Consider the following 16,612-nt stretch of genomic DNA (forward strand, 5'->3'; position numbering starts at 1 on the left):
GCTCAGCGCCGTGACTAAGGCTGAGCCGCTCGGCCCCGAGGGGCTCGGGGGGCCGGGAGGGGGAAGCGGGACCCCCAGCTGGCAGCCCCACGCCGCCCCCCCGGCGGGACCAGGCGGGCAGGGGTGAAGCGGTTCGGCTGCACCCTCCTGCCGGGGTGTGTCCGCGCGAGCCCTGCCGCTGGCCCTGCGCCCGTGGGAACGCTCCCACTCGCTGCCGGGAGCTCAGCACCACGCACCCTGCACCGGCCCCGCGGGAAGGGCCCTGCTCCGCGCTGGGAGCTCCCTGAAGGCGTGGAGGAAAAGGGTCCCCGTCCAACCTCGAGTCCTGCTTTGTTCTGCAGCCGCAGGAGCGAGGAGCGAGGAGCGAGGAGCAAGGAGCTCCCTGCTTCCCTCCTTCCCCCTTTCCTCCCCTTTCTCTGCCTCAGCGAGGCTGCAGCTCTGCCCTAATCCCATGACCCCGCGCCTGCGAGGGGAATGCAGAGACTTGCAATAAATTCCCCGTTTGCCAAAGCTGCAAAATCAGACAGGAATTCAGTCCAAAAGAAAAAAAAAAAAAGAGAGAGAGAGAGAGAGAGGAAAAATAAAAGAGAGAGGAAAGCTACTGCCCGGGGCTGGTGGGGGATTTCCCCAAAGAAGGAGGCCTGGGAATTCCCTTCCTTCGAGGGACAGGACTTCCAAGAACCAGCCCCAAAAGGGTCAGGGCTCCCAGCTAAAAGCAGGGGAGGCTCAGCAGCACCGAGGGACATGGAGAAGTCGTCACCGCACCCTGCCCTGCGTTGGCCCATCCAGCAGGGCCGTGCACGGCAGCCAGGTCCCCGCTGGAAGTGTCCCCATGGGACCCCGGGTCCCCCAGCCCTGGTGGCCGCACTGCCCTGCGTGGTGTGAGCCGCCTGCTCCGTGGCCGCGAGCCGCTGCGGGGACTAATCCGCGGGGCCCAGGTTAGCTAAGCGGATTGCAGGAGCTGCGTGTGGCCTGCAGCGGGATTTGTGTAGGTATTTGCTCGTCAGATCGTCTCTCCCCAAGCTGCTCAGCCGTGCGGGGTTTGGGGAACGCTCCCTCTGGAGACGACAGGAGCCTCTGATGCCGCACAGCAATTATACCCGAGTCTGACGGTAATCTTTAACGATTTATTCCCAGGGCAACACAATAAACTAAACACACAAAATCTGGGCTGCTGGGAATCCTGGGATCTCCCAGCTTTTGTCTCTGGAGGCTCAGGATAGCTGCACCCATACTCGAAGCCGTGCCACGTGCTCCCTGCAGCACCGGCTCCGAGTCACCGGGCTGCCGGGCGGGCAGCAAACCCCGGGGCAGGAGCCGGAGCCGTGCCGGAGGGCGGCAGCGGGGAGCTGGCGGGTGAAGCCCTGCCCTGGGGGCACAGGGGTGATTCCCCGACGGACCCCATGGGCCAAGCTCTCAGCAAGCGCTGCAGCAGCCTCCCCATGGCCACGACGTCCCTGTGTCCCCCCTGCAGCCCCATGGGGCAGGGGCTGGTGGCGAGGCCCCACTCCCAAGGAGGTGGCTCCGGGGCGAAGCCTTGTCCCCACCGCAGCCCCTCGTGGAGCACGAGGCCCAGCCGTGGCAGGGGGCCCCCTCTCCCCGTGCCCCCCGGGGGCCTTGCCCACGCAGCAAGCTGCGCCGTGACCCCAGGAGGGGCGGCAGCGTGGGCCCGGGGCGCCGCCGCTCCCGGGGAGAACAATGGCGAGGCCCTGCCTCGGCCCCTCTCCCAGGGACAACAATGGAGGGAGCCGGAGCTGGAGCCGCCTGAGCTCATCTCCCCCCCGAGAGCCCGCGGGGGCCGGGACTGGCAGCCGGGGGGCCGCAGGGCTGTGCCACAAAGGCTCCCGGCTGCCTTCCCTCGCGGCCCCGCTCGGCTCCGCGTGCACCGAGGGGCCTCGCTCCTGGCCCACCACGGCTCCGGGAGCAACGCGGGACGGGAGCGTGCGGCAGCTGAACGGCCGCAGCATCTGGGGGCTCCCCTCGGGGTTCCCCCCGCTGCTGCCTGGGGGGCCGGGGCTGCGGAGCCCCCTGGGTGCTGCAGGGCGGCCGCCAGCTCTCCCAGCTTTGTGTCTCCCCGCGGGTGCCAGGGCATTGTCTGCGAGCGAGCGGCCCGCCGCAGCCACCCGGGGTCACGCAGCGTCCCGGGCCTTGTCCCACCGGGGGGGGCCACCTGCCCCGACCCCCGGTCCCGGGGGATTCCGGCTTCGTGCTGCAGCCCGGGGGGGCGGCATCACCCCCAGCTCCGCTCCCCAGGGCGCTGCGGGCCGAGCCCCGGCCCCGGCGGCCCCGAGCACCCCCCGCATCCCCCCCGGACCTCCCCCCGGGGGTCGCTCCGCACCCCGGCCGGTCCCGGGGCCGTCCCCTCCCCAACGCCCGCGGGAGGCGGGGCCCCCCCCGCAGGCGGGGCTGCAGCGGCACCGGGGGCAGCGCCGAGCACCCGGCCCGGGAGCACCGGGGGCAGCACCGGGCCCCCCCTCGGGGGGTAGAGCCGGGCCCCCAGCAGGGGCCGGGACCCCCGGGGGCGGGAGCTGGGGGGGGGCGCCGCCGGGCCCCCGAGGGCAGCTCCCGGCAGCGGCGGGGGGGGCGCCGCCGGGACCCTCCCCGGGAGCAGGTGCGGCCGCGCCGAGGCCGGGGCCGGTGCCGGGGCCAGGCCGGTCCCTGCCCCCCCCCCGCAGGCTCCACCCCGGGCGGTGCGGGATAAAACTTGGGGCACCTCCCCGGCAGCTCCGCGTCAGGGCTGCGCTCGGGCCGGCTCCAGCGCTCGCAGGGGGAAGCGCAGCGGGGCCCGAGCCCTCCGCCACCGGCCCTCCCCGGGACGCTTCTTTCTTACCCCCCCGCCGGAGGCAGCCGAGCTCCAGCCGCGCCGGGGAACCGCGGGGCCGCGCTCCGGGCACGGTGAGTGGGGTGGGGCGGGCCGAGCCGTCGGGGGGGCCCCGGCCGTCGGGGCCGGGCTGGGTTTGGGGGCTGGGGGGGGGGGGGAGCTGGGGCTCGGTCGGTTTCCGTTGAGCGGCTCCGTGCCAGGGGCTGGGGGGGCGCTTGCCCGGGAGTGGCCGTTCTGGGTGGGGGGACGCGGCGGAGCCCCCCCGCTCCGGGTGTCCGGGGACACCCCCCCCCCCCCCCCCCCCCCAGCCCCGCCGTCGGTGCCCTCGCCGACTCGCGGTTTGCCTCCGGCGCCCGGGCACAGCGGCCGGTGACCCGAACTCGGGCTGCCCGGGGAGGGGGTGTCCCGATCTGCCCCCTCCCGGCCGGGGAGCGGCCCCTCGCCTCCAGCCCCGGCGTACCGGGGGGCGCGGAGCTGCCGGGCCAGGGTCGCTCGGGGCGGGCGGGCGGGCAGCGGCCCCGGGGCACAGCGCGGCTAGGCTCCCGGTGTCCCGGCCGGGCCCCCCCCCGCTGCGGGCCCCCCCGGGGCGTTGGAGGCGCGGCGGGGCCGGCAGAGGGCGCCCGCGCTTTGCTGACTCATAGCCCCCCCGCGCCCCCCGGGGCCGGCTCCCCCCGCGCTGCCGGGACCGGGGCATTGCGGGGCCGGGGCTCCCTGCACCGCGGGGGGCGCAGCGGGACCGTGCCGTGGGGGGCCCAGCCCCGCCGGGGCAGATCCCCTCGGCCCTAACGGCGTCACCGGGAGGGTGACCGGGCGGGTGCGTGTGACCGGGCGGGCGTGACCAGGCGCGGGTGACTGTGCGCGGCCCCCCCCGCCCTTTCCGCCTCGGTGTCCCCGGGGGCTCCGGGTCCCGCCCGGCCCCTCCCCCGGTGCCGAATCCCCCCGGTTCCCCCCGCACGCTGGCGGTCGCCGCTCCGCCGCGTCCCGCTCCAATCCCTCCGCCCCCGGGCCCTTCTCCCGGAGCCTGCCCCGGCGGGGCCGTTGTCCCCCCTCCCGGCCCGGTGGCGGGGCCGGTGGCGGGGCCGCGCCGGGCCCTTTGTTGTGCGGCCCCGGGCTTATGAATGGCCGCGAGGCGCGAGGGCGGGCGGGGGGCGGCGGGGGGCGGGGCCGCGCGGCCGCGTGGGCGGGAGGAATCCGGCCGGGGCCGCCCTCCCGCCGGGCCACGTGGGGAGCCGGAGCTCGGCCGCCATTGGCCGCGACCGCGGGCGGCCGGGCGCTGGGCGAGCTCCCATTGGCCGCGGCCGCCGGCGGAGCCGGAGTGAATGAGGGCGAGGCCCCGCCCCGGGGCCTCTGCTACTTTGCGCCGCCCCCGCCCCCCGCCCGCCGCTTCCACGGCTCCGCGCGGCGGCGGCGCTGCCGGTTCGGGTCCGGCCGCGGGCACAGCCCCAGCGCCTCCGAGCCCCGGGCCCGGCCCCGGCCCCGGCCCGAGCGGGCGGGCAGCTGCGGAGGCACCGAGCAGGCCCCGGGGATCCGCTTTTATTTTTATTTTTTTTTTATTTAATTTTTGATTATTTCGGTCCCGGGAGGGTCCCCGCGCCCCCCCCCCCCCCTCCTCCCCCGGTTCCCTGCCCGCGAGGCTCCGGTCGGGCCCCGAGCACCCGGAGCGGAACCGGAGCCCCCGCGGCTCACGGCGGAGCGGCCCCGGCCCTCCTTTGTCCGCCGCCGGCACCGAGCACCGCTGCCCCCGCAGGTCGGCGGATGGACCCGCAGCCCGGCGCCAGGAGCTGCAGCCGCGGGGCTGCCGCCTGCGAGGGGCTCCCCGGCGAGCCCCCCATGAACCTGTGCATCAACACCACCACCGGCACCCGCTATGAGCTCGCCGTGCCCGCCGAGGAGACGGTGGAGGGGCTGAAGCGGCGCCTGTCCCAGCGCCTCAAGGTGCCGAAGGAGCGGCTGGCTCTGCTGCACAAAGAGAGGTAGGGCTCGGCACGGCTCGGCACGGCTCGGCCCGGCCCCATCCCCCGGCCGCGGGGGCGTCCCCTCGCCCCCGGCTCGGCCCCGCGCCGAGGGGGCCCTGGGGGGAAGCGGGGCGGGGGGAGGCTCCCGGCCGTGCCCCCTCGGGGGCCGGGGCCGGGCCCTGCCCTTTGTTCTGGGCTCAACTTCGGCGGCGGCGCGGCCCCGGCCCCCCCCAGCCCGGGGGCGGTTGCTGGGGGGCGAGGGGAGGGGGAGTCCTTTGTCTGACAAAGGTGTTGGGGGGGGGGGGGGGCGGCAGCGCTCCCCCCGCGGCCGCCTCCGGCGTGGAGCCGACGGCTCGGGGGCTCTGCGCCCCCCCTGCCTGCAACTGGCCCCGAGCAACTTGAAGGGGGTGCCGGGGGGAGCCCGACGTGCTCCTGTCTGCTGAGCCCCCCCGGCCAGCCACCGCCTGCACCCTGCAGGGAAGGGGGGGGGTCCCAGCACCTTGCGTGCATGGGGGGGCCCCGGCTGCACCCAGGGTGCATGGGGGAGGCAGACGGGTGCTGGGAGCGCTTGGGGTGGGGGTGCCGGAGGGGGCTCAGTCCCCGGGATCAGCAGGGATTGGGGCTGCTGTGCCCCCCACCCCCCCACCCCCGTGCTATCTGCTGCCTGCGGGGCTGCACTGCCCTTGCCTGTGGCACCCACCCGGCCGCTCTCCCCCCGCAGCCGCCTCAGCTCCGGGAAGCTGCAGGACCTGGGGGTCGTGGAAGGAAGCAAGCTGACGCTGGTGCCCACCGTGGAGGCCGGCCTGATGGTAAGTGGCCTCGCGCTGTCCCCCCCCCCCCCCCCCCCCCCTTTGCTCCCACTCGTGCCCATGTATTATTAAAGCCCCGGGTGAGGAGGTGCTGGCAGCCCCCGGCTCTGCTGCCCCAGCCCTGGGGGAGGCTGGGCTGGGTGCCGGGTTTAATATTTCAGGGCTTTCTCAGGGCTGGTGTAGAAATAGTGGAAGTGACATGTCAGCCCTCCCTCCTGCCGCACAGCCGCCCCCTCCTTCTCTGCGTTTGTAATGTTAATAACCCCCTCTTTTTTTTTTTCTTTTTTTCCTTTCCTCCCCCCACCAGTCCCAGGCGTCCAGGCCAGAGCAGTCGGTGATGCAAGCCCTGGAAAGCTTGACTGAAACTCAGGTGAGAGGCCGGCTGCCGGCTGCGGGAGACAAAGGGCTCTGCGGGGTGCTCGGGGGGGGGGGGGGGGAGGGCCGGCCGCGGCCTCGCTCTTCTTCCCCTCCCCGAGCGGGTGCCTCGCTCCGGCTGCACCCCCGGCAGGGGTGGGGGTGCTGAGGGTGGTGCCCGGGGCTGGCTCCGTCATCGTGCCCAGCACCCGGGCGGGGAGGTCCCACGCTGCTGCTCGCAGCCCAAACACCGCAGGGCCGGGAGGGCAGAGGCTGGGAGGTGACGTGACTCACCCAAGGTCACGCAGCAGGTCGGCGGCGAGCCCGGCCGGGGGGCACGGGGCTGAGCCCCCCCACCGTGAGCTGTAGAGCTCGGCTTCCCCTCCCGGAGCGCTTTCCCCATCCCCTTGGACCCGTCCTTGGGGGGGGGGGGGGGGGGGGGGGGAGAAAAGGGGAAGGAAAAAAAAAAATGCTTGCACCCTGGCATTGTGGTGCTGAGCCCCGGCGCGGTGGCGGCCTTGTGCCGGGGCGCTGAGGAGGGGGCGCGGGGGTGGCGCTGGCGGAGGCTGTGTTTGGGAGAGCTGCGAAGTTTCTTGGCTGGGGTGGCCTCGAGCGCGGGAGGCGGCGGGGGGGGTGGGGGGGGTCCTGGGGGAGGAAGCGTTCCCAGGGCTGGGGGAGCCGCCGCGGGGTGCGCGCGCAGCCGCCTGCCTGCCGCGAAGGTGGAATTTACCCCCAGCCGCGCAGGCCCCGCTCCTTTGTTTTCAGCCCCTTTATTATTGCTGCTCAGCTCCTTCCTTCCCTTCCGGCCAGCGCCGCAGCTTGTTTTTAAAAGCCTTTTTTTTTTTTTTTTTTTTTTTTAAGCTTGCCTCGCTGGATTTGGAGGAGGGGGCTGAGCACAGGGGGCTCGGCTGGGGCATGGTTGTACCTCCCCCCCCACCCCGGGACACCCCTGCCGGAGGGACCTTTGGTGACCCATGGTGCCCTTGGCTGCCCGGGGTGACCTTGACTTTTGGCAGCTGCTTTTAACCCTGAGTGGGTTGAATGAGCTTGGACATGGGGTCCTGCAGCAGGGGTTGGCTCCTTTTCCCCCCCCCCCCCCCCCCTCCCCCCCACCTTGGAGCTGTTTTTTGGGTGGGGGGCACAGTGTGGGCCCCAGCATTGGGGTGCGGTGGTCTATGGCAGGGCTGTGCAGCACCCCAGGGAGGTGCCTGGAGCAGGGGGGGCTCAGGGTGCCCCTTGCCCCTGGGGGGGGGGGGGGAGGGGGGCAGCGCTGCTCCTGGCCTCGTACCACCCAGCACAGCTCCCGTTGGGCAGGGGGAAGCAGCTCTGCGCCTCCCTGCCTGCTGCAGGTTCCTCCAGGGTCGGTGATTCAGGAAGCCGGGGCTGCGCAGGAGGAACCGCCAGCACCTGGGGGGCGGAGGGGGGGGGGGGGCAGGAAACCACTCCTCTCATTCATGCTTTGCTCGGCGCTGCCTGCGTCACGCATCCTCCGGCAGCGCAGGGAGCACTGCGTTCGACTTCCTCTGGGGGTGGCGGGGGGCCGGGCGCTGTCACCCCCTGCCCAGGTGCCATCGGGAAGTGGTGACCGGGCAGGAGGTGACGCCGGGCGCTGCGGGGCCTTCCTGGAAGGACGTGGGGGGGCGGCTGCCCCCGCTTTCCAGGGGAGCTGTGCCCGCAGCCCCGGTGCGGGCAGGCGGCTCTCGTCCCCGCAGCCCTGTCCCTGTCCCAGTGTGGCCGTGCTGGGGACCGTGGGGGGGGTGGGGATGCATCCTGTCCTGCCGGGGGCTGTGGCCGGAGGAATGCGATTTCTCAACGGTGGCCGAGGGGCTCTGGCCCTCTGCCCTGCTTGGCATGGAAAAAACCCCAAGCAGCGGTGGGGCGAGCGCAGGAGCAGGCGGCGGGGTCCCAGCTGTCGGCTGCAGCTGCGCCCGGCTGGAGAGCTCGCCTGAAAGCCTGCAGGGGCTGGGGGGGCTTATTTCCTGCTCCCTCCCCCCGGCTTTTTCTTGGTCTGGGCTGGCCTTTCCCTTATGGAGCTGCCAGGGAGCACGGCAGCGCAGCTTGCCTGCGTGTCCGGGGGGTGCTGGGCATCCCTGCCTGGGAGAGGTGGTGACAGGGGACAGCACGGCTCCTCCGGATGGGGGGGCAGCTCCCGGTGCCCCTGCGTGCCCAATGAGGGGGGTGGTTTGGGGCTGGGGGCCGGGGTTATGCGGGGCCAGGCGTTGGAGCGAGGCGGGAATGCGGCGTTCTCTGAGTCATCGGCATTTCTCAGAAGCAGCCGGGAGACACTTGCCCCATCCCTGCGGGCCCAGAGCCCGGCACAACACAGCCGGTTCCCCTGCGGGGATGTGGCAGAGTCCCGGGGGACCCCCGGGCGGTGGCGCTTGGGGACCGGCTGCCCCCAGCCCCCCTCCCGGCAGGGCTGTCCCCTGCTCCCAGCCCCTGTGGCGGAGCGGGTTGGGAGGGACAGGGTCCTCCCCGGCCGGCCGTGGGCGGCCGAGCAGGCGGCTGGGTGGGACGTGTTTGCATTGGAGCGGCCTGGTTTTGCCGGGGGGGGTGGCAGCGGCGTGGGGGCGGGTGCTGGGAGCCCCAGAGCTGTGCTCCTGCTGCTCCCAGCCGCCCTGCCGGGGGGGGATGGATTGTGGGGTGGCGGGACCCCCACCGCCGCCCGGGGAGGAAGGGGTTATTGTGGGTGCTGCGGGAAGCGCCCGGCGCTGGGCTCGGCGTGGGTTTGGGGCTCTCTGGTTTCTCCCAGCGCCGGCGAGGGGTCAGGCAGGGCGCCGAGGCAGGTGTGAGTCAGATGGAGCCGCGAGGCCGCCTCGGGCGCCCGCTGACGTCAGGGGGCCCCCAGGAGGCGCGCGGGGCTCCCCACGGGCTGAGCGAGCCCTCGCTGTGCTTGGGGGGGGGGGGGGGGGGACGGGACGGGGACGGGGACGGGCAGAATGAGGGCAGTGGTGATGCTGGGGATCGGAAGGAGGGGCTCCGTGTGCCCCTTGCTCACAGGAGGGCTGTGAGCTGACCCCGCTCCCCGGGGGGCCACCATGGGGCTGGGGAGGCTTCGGTGGCCGAGCAGAGGCAGCGGTGGCCGATGGATGGGGCAGCACGCCACGGTCAGGGGGTCGGAGCTGCCGGTCCTGCGTGCTCCATCCTGAACCCCAATAGGAGGGGATCTGGGGGCTGTGGGGCTGGTGGGGGGGGGCGAGGGGGGGGGGGTGTCTGCATGGGGCCCCTTTCCCAGGGCCAGGTGCCGTGTGCGCACACGTGTGCCCGAGCCTGTCCCCGTGCACAAGCGCCGTCCTCTCCCGCCCCCTCGCCCCGTAACCTCCGTGTCCAGAGCTGCAGTGTCTCCTTCACGCCCACCTCTTCCTCTGCAGCCTCCGCCTGACACGCTCGGGGCTTTGCTGCTGGTATTTTTAAAGCTGCTTTTCCCACGGCTTCTCAGAAGCGGCCTCCGCGCCAGCGGGGCGCGGGGGAGCCGGGATGGGGCCGGCGCAGGGTGCTGGGGGCCGCGCTCTGCCTGAGGCGCCAGCCCTCAGCTGGGGGTCGGGGGGGGGGCAGGTCAGAGCACGGCTCCTGGGGTCCCCCTGTGCCATGGGTGATGCTGTCGGGGGGGTGTGGGGGGGTGTGGGTGGGTGATGTCTGCCGGGAGCTGGGCACGGCGCCGCACGTGATGGGCTGGGGAAGCCGGGGGGCGGTGGCGGCGTCATCCCCGTGAGCTGTGACCCCGTGTCCTGCCCACGGCCAGCCTGGGTGTGAGCCCGCGCCCTTCAGCCCGCCGCGTGGCGGGGGTGAGAGGTGTGACCCCCCCCCCCTTCCTCCCTCCCCCCCAGCAATGCTCATGAAAGCACGGGGAGGGGGGGGGTTATTGGGGGGGGGCACAGCCCTTTCATCCCCCCTGGGGTGCTGGGGGAGTGCTGAGCAGTGCTGGAGGGGTGCCCCTGTTTCTCTGTGGCTCCAGTCTCAGGTGATTTATGCCTCCTGGGGGGCTGAGTTGGAGGGGGGGCAGCAGGTGGTGGGGATTGCCCCCGCCCCCCCTCCTCCCCCCCCCCCCCTCCAGCGCTGTGATCTGGGCAGGGTCAGGCCCTGCTCTTGTCTCAGCTCCGTGCTGCAGCTGCTCCATCACCTGCCTGCAGCGGGGGCCTCCGGGGTGGGCAGGGGCCAAGCCTGCAGCCGGGCCTGCCCCCCCCCCCCCCCGCCTTGGGCTTTATGTGGGGGGGGGGGGGAGATAGCGGGGGGGCTGCCATCCCCTGCCTGCTAGCTCAAAGCCGTGGCAATGAGCGCAGCGAGGACCCGGCATGTCCTCACCTGCCCCCTCCCTGTCCTTGCGGCGAAGCAGCCCCCCCTGTGCCCCCCCCCCCCCCCCCGGGGGTGGGCAGGGTGGGGGTGCTGCAGCTGCGCCACCGGCTCCCGGGGTGGGCGGCAGCCGCGGCCCCGTCCCTGCCCGGCGGCGCTGGCGGCAGCAGCGGCGCTGCAGCGGGATCGGTGCCGCGGAGGGCGGGCACGGCGGCTTTGTGCTGGGAGATAAAGGGCGGGGGGAGGACGGGGGAAGGAAAATAACCCGGCGCTGTCAGCTGAGGGAGCTGGCACCGGGCTGGGGTCGCGCGGGGACGCGGCCGCGCTCGCCTCCCTGCCAGCCTGGCACGGGAAGGGGTCGCCCCTTCGCCTCCCGACCAGCCCTGCCCCGCGTGTCCCTGGGGATTGCTGCGGGGAGGGGACGGGGTGCCCGGGCTGGCCGCACGCGGCGCTCCTGCCGGTGCTGACGGCGCTCCTTCTCCTCTCCTCCCCAGGTCAACGACTTCTTGTCGGGACGCTCCCCGCTCACCCTGGCCCTGCGCGTGGGCGACCATATGATGTTCGTGCAGCTCCAGCTGGCGGCCCAGCAGAGCAGCGGGCAGCTCCAGCACCGGCACGTCATCGCCAGCCGCGGCGAGGCGGGGGCCGCCGCCAGCCCCCACTGCCGGACGCTGCACGGCGGCGCCAGCTCCGGCTTCGCCCGCATCCCCGTGGTGCCTGCGTGCCAGCAGAGCCCGGCCCCCAGCCCCACGCCCGCCACGCCAGCCCCCCCCGTGTACTGTAACGCCCCCCACCCCGCTCCCGTCACCGCTGGGATGTTCCGGTCACACGGGGCCAGCACGCAGACGGTGAACAGCAGCGTGGTGTCCTCCTGCTCAGAGGTGGGTCAGGGTGGGGGGCTGCCATGGGTTGTGTTTTGGGGGGGGGGGGGGTCAGGCTGCTACTGTGTGTTGGGGGGGGGGGTCGGGGTGCCAGGGTTCATAGCTCTGGGGTAGGGGAGCAAAGCTGGGTGCTGCTTGTTACCCACTGGCCAAGCCCTGGTGGTGGCTGCTGGCCCTGCTCCGTGCTGTGGGGGGGGGGGGGTGTCCTGGCTGTTTTGGGGGGGCAGAGGGGCTGGGGTCGGGGCGATGCGTGGTCCTGCGTGCCTCCGGAGGCTGATGCCACGTCTCTTCCCACGTGCAGGTGGACTGCAGCACGCGCAGCGGCTCCCCCCCCGGCAGCAGCCCTGCCCCGAGCGCCCGCTCCCGCAAACCCGGGGCCGTCATCGAGAGCTTCGTCAACCACGCGCCTGGGGTCTTCTCAGGGACCTTCTCCGGTATGTGCTGGGCAGCGCTGGGGGCGGCAGGGGGCTGCGGGTTCCCACGGGAGGGGGTCCTCATGTCCTTTCTGCCTCCCCCCCGCAGGCACTTTGCACCCCAACTGCCAGGACAGCAGCGGGCGGCCGCGGCGGGACATCGGCACCATCCTGCAGATCCTGAACGACCTCCTCAGCGCCACGCGACACTACCAGGGCATGCCCCAGTCCCTGGCGCAGCTCCGCTGCCAGACGCAGTTCTCCTCCTCCTCCTCCTCCTCCTCGCCCCCCTCGTCCCCGGACCTCGCCACCAAAACTACCTCAGAGCCGCTGCCGGCGGCCGTGGCCTCCCCGCCCCTGCACCCCGTCGTCCAGTGCCAAAGCCAGATCCGGATGTGCAAGCCCAGCGGTGAGCACGGGGACGCGCCGGGGATTTGGGATCCGCGCTCAGACCCATCCCATCCCGTCCGGGTTCCTGGCTGGGGGGGTCCCTGCAGAGCCCGGAGCTGGCCCCACTCTCCTCCCCCCCCCCCCCCATTTTTCCACAAAGGGTTAACTTCCCGCAGTGCTTTGGGTGATGAGCTGTAGTAATTAGGGGACGTTTTCTGGGGGTACCCTCCCCTGGGGGGCGGACAGGTGCCCCATCCTGCACCCCTGGCCTTGGGGGTTCCCTGCGGAGGCCCCCGGGTGCTCAAGATTCGGGGACGCGGTGCCGGAGGGCCAAGATTGTCGCCTGTCCCAAGGGAGCAGCCTCCTGCCTGCGGGCTCGGGGCTCTGCGCCACCTCCTCTCCTCCCCTGGGGTTTTTTCCTTCTTCCTCTTCCTCCTCTCCCAGCAGCTGCCACCGCGGCGCTGCCCCAGATCCGTCCCAGCCCTGGGGACAGCTGTGGGGACACGTCCCAAGGCGGGGACACCGAGGCAGCGCCCCTGCACCTTGTGCTGCCTGCCCCCGCCCCCCCCCAGCACCTCCCTCCCCGTTGCCCCCTTCTTGGTGCTGCTTTTTTCGCAACCCCAGGCACCGGTGGCTGCGGTGTCCCTGTCCTTGTCCCCGTGTGGGTGGTGCTTTGGAGGGGGGGGGGGGGGGGTGACAATGACAGCTCCCACCCCCTTGGTCACAGCATGCCGTGAGGAGTGTGAGGGCGGGTTTCCCCGGGGGGAGGGGACAGTCAGGCTGGCTCCCGCAGCCCCCCCCAGTGCTCACGGGGTGCACACCTGCACGCCCCGAGGCCGGAAGGTGCCCAAAGGCGCACACCCTGCCCCCCCCTCCCCCCCCACGATTTGCGTAGAGAAAAGAACTGAAACCGGGGGGTCCTTGCTCTCCCCTTGCTTTTTTCTCTTCCTTCTCTCCTGGTCCTGGGGGGGGCGGGGGGGGCAGGTTACCCAGCTGGGGGTGGCTCCGTGCCTGATCCCAGCCCTCGGTGACGTGGCCGGGGTCCCGCTGTGCCACCGCCACCCCGGGGCTTCCCAGGGCCACCTGCACCTCTTGGTGGGGTGCGTTGGTGGGGGGGGGAACCTGTGCCCCCCCCCCTTTGCTGCTTGATAAGCCAGGCTGGGCTCACCCCATGTGGCCAGAGCCACCCCCAGCCCCGGGGCACCTTTTGGGGCGGTGGAATTCCCAGCAAGGTGCCGTGGGTAGGGGATGTGGGGGCAGCCCGTGTCCCCAACCTGGTGGCACTTGCGCCAGGGCTACCTGCGTGTCCCTGCTCCATCTCCAACCCCCCCCCCCCCCCCCCCCCCATATCTGGTGTGTTTTTCCACCCGTGCTCCAGCAGGCGATGCCAAAACCCTCAGTTTTGTTCTGTGCGCGGAGCTGCCCCGCTGCCTGGGCTCTGTCCCCATCCCCAGGGACCAGCTCGGGTCCCAGTTGCCCCAGCCAGGCAGCGCTGGGGACCGGTGGGATGCGCCCTGCTTGGAGGTGGCATCAGCTGGGGGGTTTTACCCGCTGTGTTCGTGCGGGGCTGTTGGGGTGACGAGGTTTGGTGCTGATGGTTCAGCCGCGTCCCCGTGCTGGGGAAACTGAGGCAGGAGGCACAGCGGAGCCGCTGCGTCCTGAGCCCCGGCCCCTGCGGTTGTGGCTGGGGCTTCGGCGCTCCCCCAGCCACGTTTGTCACCGAGTGGGTTCCCTTTTTCCTCCTGGAGGGAAAGGGATGGGGTCCCGCGCCCTGCGCCCCCCCCCAGGACCGATTTCGGTTCGCCGCGGGCACCGTGCGCTGTGAGCGCGACCCTCGGTGACGCCGTGCCCCCCCCCCCTTCGCCCTTGCAGGCGACCGCTTGCGGCAGACGGAGAACCGGGCGACGCGCTGCAAGGTGGAGCGGCTGCAGCTGCTGATGCAGCAGAAGCGGCTGCGCAGGAAGGCGCGCCGGGACGCCCGCGCCCCCTACCACTGGCTGCCCAACCGCAAGTCCAGCCGCACCAACAGCAACAGCAGCGTCTCCAGCGAGGGCAGCCTCGACCTGGACTTCGAGGACTCGGTCTGGAAGCCGGAGGTCAAGGCGGACATGAAGTCCGAGTTCGTCGTAGCATAGAGCCGTGCCGGCGCCCCGGGGCCGCGGACTCTGCCGGGAGGGGGGGGCCCCCTGTGCCCCCTGCCCCCCCTGGGGGTCTCGTTTCTGTTTTTCGTGGGCCAGATCTCCTCTAGATTTGCCGGCTCCTGCGGACGTGGCTGTGCTGGGGAGACCGTTTCAATGGGGGGGGGGGGGTCTGAGGGGGATGGGCAGCTGGGGCAGCCTCCCCCCTGCTTTGGAGAGGGTCTGGGGCAGGACCTCCCCCCCCCCCCCCCCAGCCTCCTCCCCTGCCCCAGCCGGGGGGAGCATGGCTCCCGATGCTGCCCGGGGGCTCCAAGCTGCTGCTTTGGCTGTGATGAGGGGCGCAGCGGGGGCGGCCCGGCCCCCTCGGCGCAGGCAGGAGGAGACAAAGTCTCTTTCGGAGGTGCTGGGGGTCCCCACCAGCCTGGGGGCCGTTTGTTTTCCTTCCCTTCTATATGTAGCATTGCTCGGCTGTGGGGCTGGGCCCCCCCCCTCCCCGGCCCCCCCCCCCCCCAGCCCCGCGTGCACTTTACCGGTCCGCGCGGGCGGCGGGGGGGACACGTGTGTGCCTGGGCACCACCGCCCCGCTGCCGCAGCGAGGGTAGGGGGGGCTTTGTTTTGGGGTGTTTTTTTTATTATTTTTATTTTTCGGAGGGAGAAGAAATGGCGCCTTCCCTCCGCGGCGGAGACCAACGGCCGAGTCGCTGGGCTCTTTCCCACCCGCCTGTTGGTTGGTTGGTTTTTTTTTTTAACTTAAAGGAGGAAAAAAAGAAGAGTTAAAAAAAAAAAATAATGAATAAACAAACCCAGTACTTGGTCATGGCTGTCTGCAAGCCGTGGGGCTAATATTTATAGACATTAATTACCCGACTGAGCCAATACTGACATAGTCTTGCATAGGCCGTAGAGAAATCCTTTTTCTTGTCCGACTTTGATTTTTTCGTCAGGAGATCTGTGCAAATAGAGAACCCATGTGATGTGTTTTTTGTCTGTAAAAGTCTTTTTTGTGTGTTTCGGGGAGGGGGGGTGGGGGGGAGAGCGAGGCTTTCGGTCTTTAATATTTTATTTTTTATTTTTGAAATAAATTTGGGCAGTCTGGATGCAACCGCGCCTGCTCTTGCTGTTGGGGCTGGGGGGTTCCCCTGTCCTCCTGGCGTCCTCTGTGTGTTTGGGGCCCTGCCTGCGTGCAGCCCCCTGCAGCTCCCTCCTTGCATGGCCATGTGTGCCCTGCATCAGTGTGCAATAGCACATTGCACACCTACACCAGCTCATGTATGTGGTGCACACGCATGTGCACAGCCACGCCAAGTTTTGCACTTGCATACACGACCATGCCCTGCAGGAGGAAGGGAAACCCAAAAGCATGGGGGGGGGGGGGGAAGCAGCGGCTCCCCGCCTTCCTCCTGGGAAGGGGGAACGGGTTCGGTGCGGCCGTCGTGGTGGGGTCCCCACGCTGCACGCCCCCCTTGCCATGGGGACGTGTCGGGGCCGGCGTTCCCAGCGCTGGCGGCACGCCGGACCCCGGGGCTCTGCGGCGCTCACCCAACTGGGCGAACCCGCTCGCGCGCTGCCCCGTCCCGCAGGCCCCGTCCCGCCGACGTGCTGGGCCGGTGCCCCAGGAGCCCGGCCGGTTCCACCAGCCCGGCTCGCCACCCTCCTGCGTCACGGCGGCGGGGCGGCCGCGAACCCGCAGCCACCGAACCTCGGCCCCGCCGCCCGGCTTCCATCCCTAGGGCCCGCCAGCGTGGCCGTGCCTCAGTTTCCCCACCTGCAGCAGCTTCGTTTCCCCGCGGCTTTCCCCCGCCCCGGGGAAGGTGACGGCGAGGGGAAGGCCCTGGGGATGCGCGTCAGCTCCGGTCCTGCCACGGCTTCCCCTGGCCCCGCTGCTGGCTCCCGCAGGGAGAGGCCCTTCGGGTCCCCGGGTGGAAAGTGCTGGGGCGCGGGGCCGGCGGCTCCGTTCCGGGTAGCGGGCAGGAAGCCGGGGGTGGCGAGCGCCGCTGCGGTCCCACAGACGGGTGTGAGCTGAGCACCCGCGTGCGCCCCGGTGCCATGTGGGGCCGTGGACGGACAGCAGGTCTCAGGGCAGCGCGGCTGGCACGGCTCCAGGCAGCGGTGGCTGCGGTGTCGCAGCTGGGGACACCGTGGGCAGGAGCGGCCCCCTTGGGCGTCTTTCCTCGGCTCCGCTGCAAGCCCACCCTGGGGGGCTGCGGGGTGAAGCTGCGCTGCTCCCTGCCACACACACACACACACACACACACCCGTGCCTCTGCACCCGGTGTGGGGGCACTCCAAGGTCCCCAGCACCAGGGGGCACAGCGGGGGCACCGCTGGGTGCATGGGCAAAGCCTGACCCCAGGGAAGCGGGGGCTGACCTGTGGGGCTGATATTTGGGGAGGGGGTGGGAGTCCCCTCAGGCCATGGCACCCACGTCCCCATCCAGTTGCATCCCCTGCACCCTGAACCTCTTCCCCCCCAATCCCCATCCAGCTGCATCCCCATACCCCAGGGAGCTGGGGGGTGGAAGCCAGGGGATGGAGCAATCCAGAGCCCCACGGGGCCCCCAG

At 71.7% G+C, this 16,612-nt stretch overlaps 1 protein-coding gene across 1 annotated transcript; it reads left to right on the forward strand.

Moving 5' to 3' along the window:
- Positions 1-2,842: 2,842 nt before the first annotated feature.
- MIDN (midnolin) lies at positions 2,843-14,048 on the forward strand. Its single transcript, XM_050715601.1, has 8 exons — positions 2,843-2,895; positions 4,569-4,794; positions 5,498-5,585; positions 5,893-5,955; positions 10,724-11,110; positions 11,412-11,544; positions 11,633-11,932; positions 13,786-14,048. The coding sequence occupies exons 2-8, from the start codon at positions 4,577-4,579 to the stop codon at positions 14,046-14,048; spliced, it is 1,452 nt and encodes a 483-aa protein (XP_050571558.1). The 5' UTR covers positions 2,843-2,895; positions 4,569-4,576.
- The last annotated feature ends 2,564 nt before the right edge of the window (positions 14,049-16,612 follow it).

This window comes from Cygnus atratus, chromosome 26 (assembly GCF_013377495.2).
Source record: "Cygnus atratus isolate AKBS03 ecotype Queensland, Australia chromosome 26, CAtr_DNAZoo_HiC_assembly, whole genome shotgun sequence".
NCBI lineage: Eukaryota > Metazoa > Chordata > Aves > Anseriformes > Anatidae > Cygnus > Cygnus atratus.

Coding starts and splice junctions, on each gene's coding strand:
- MIDN (XM_050715601.1), top strand. CDS start 4,577: ATGGACCCGCAGCCCGGCGCCAGGAGCTGCAGCCGCGGGGCTGCCGCC. Junction 5,586..5,892: donor CCGTGGAGGCCGGCCTGATG/GTAAGTGGCCTC, acceptor TCCCCCCACCAG/TCCCAGGCGTCCAGGCCAGA. Junction 11,545..11,632: donor CTTCTCAGGGACCTTCTCCG/GTATGTGCTGGG, acceptor TCCCCCCCGCAG/GCACTTTGCACCCCAACTGC.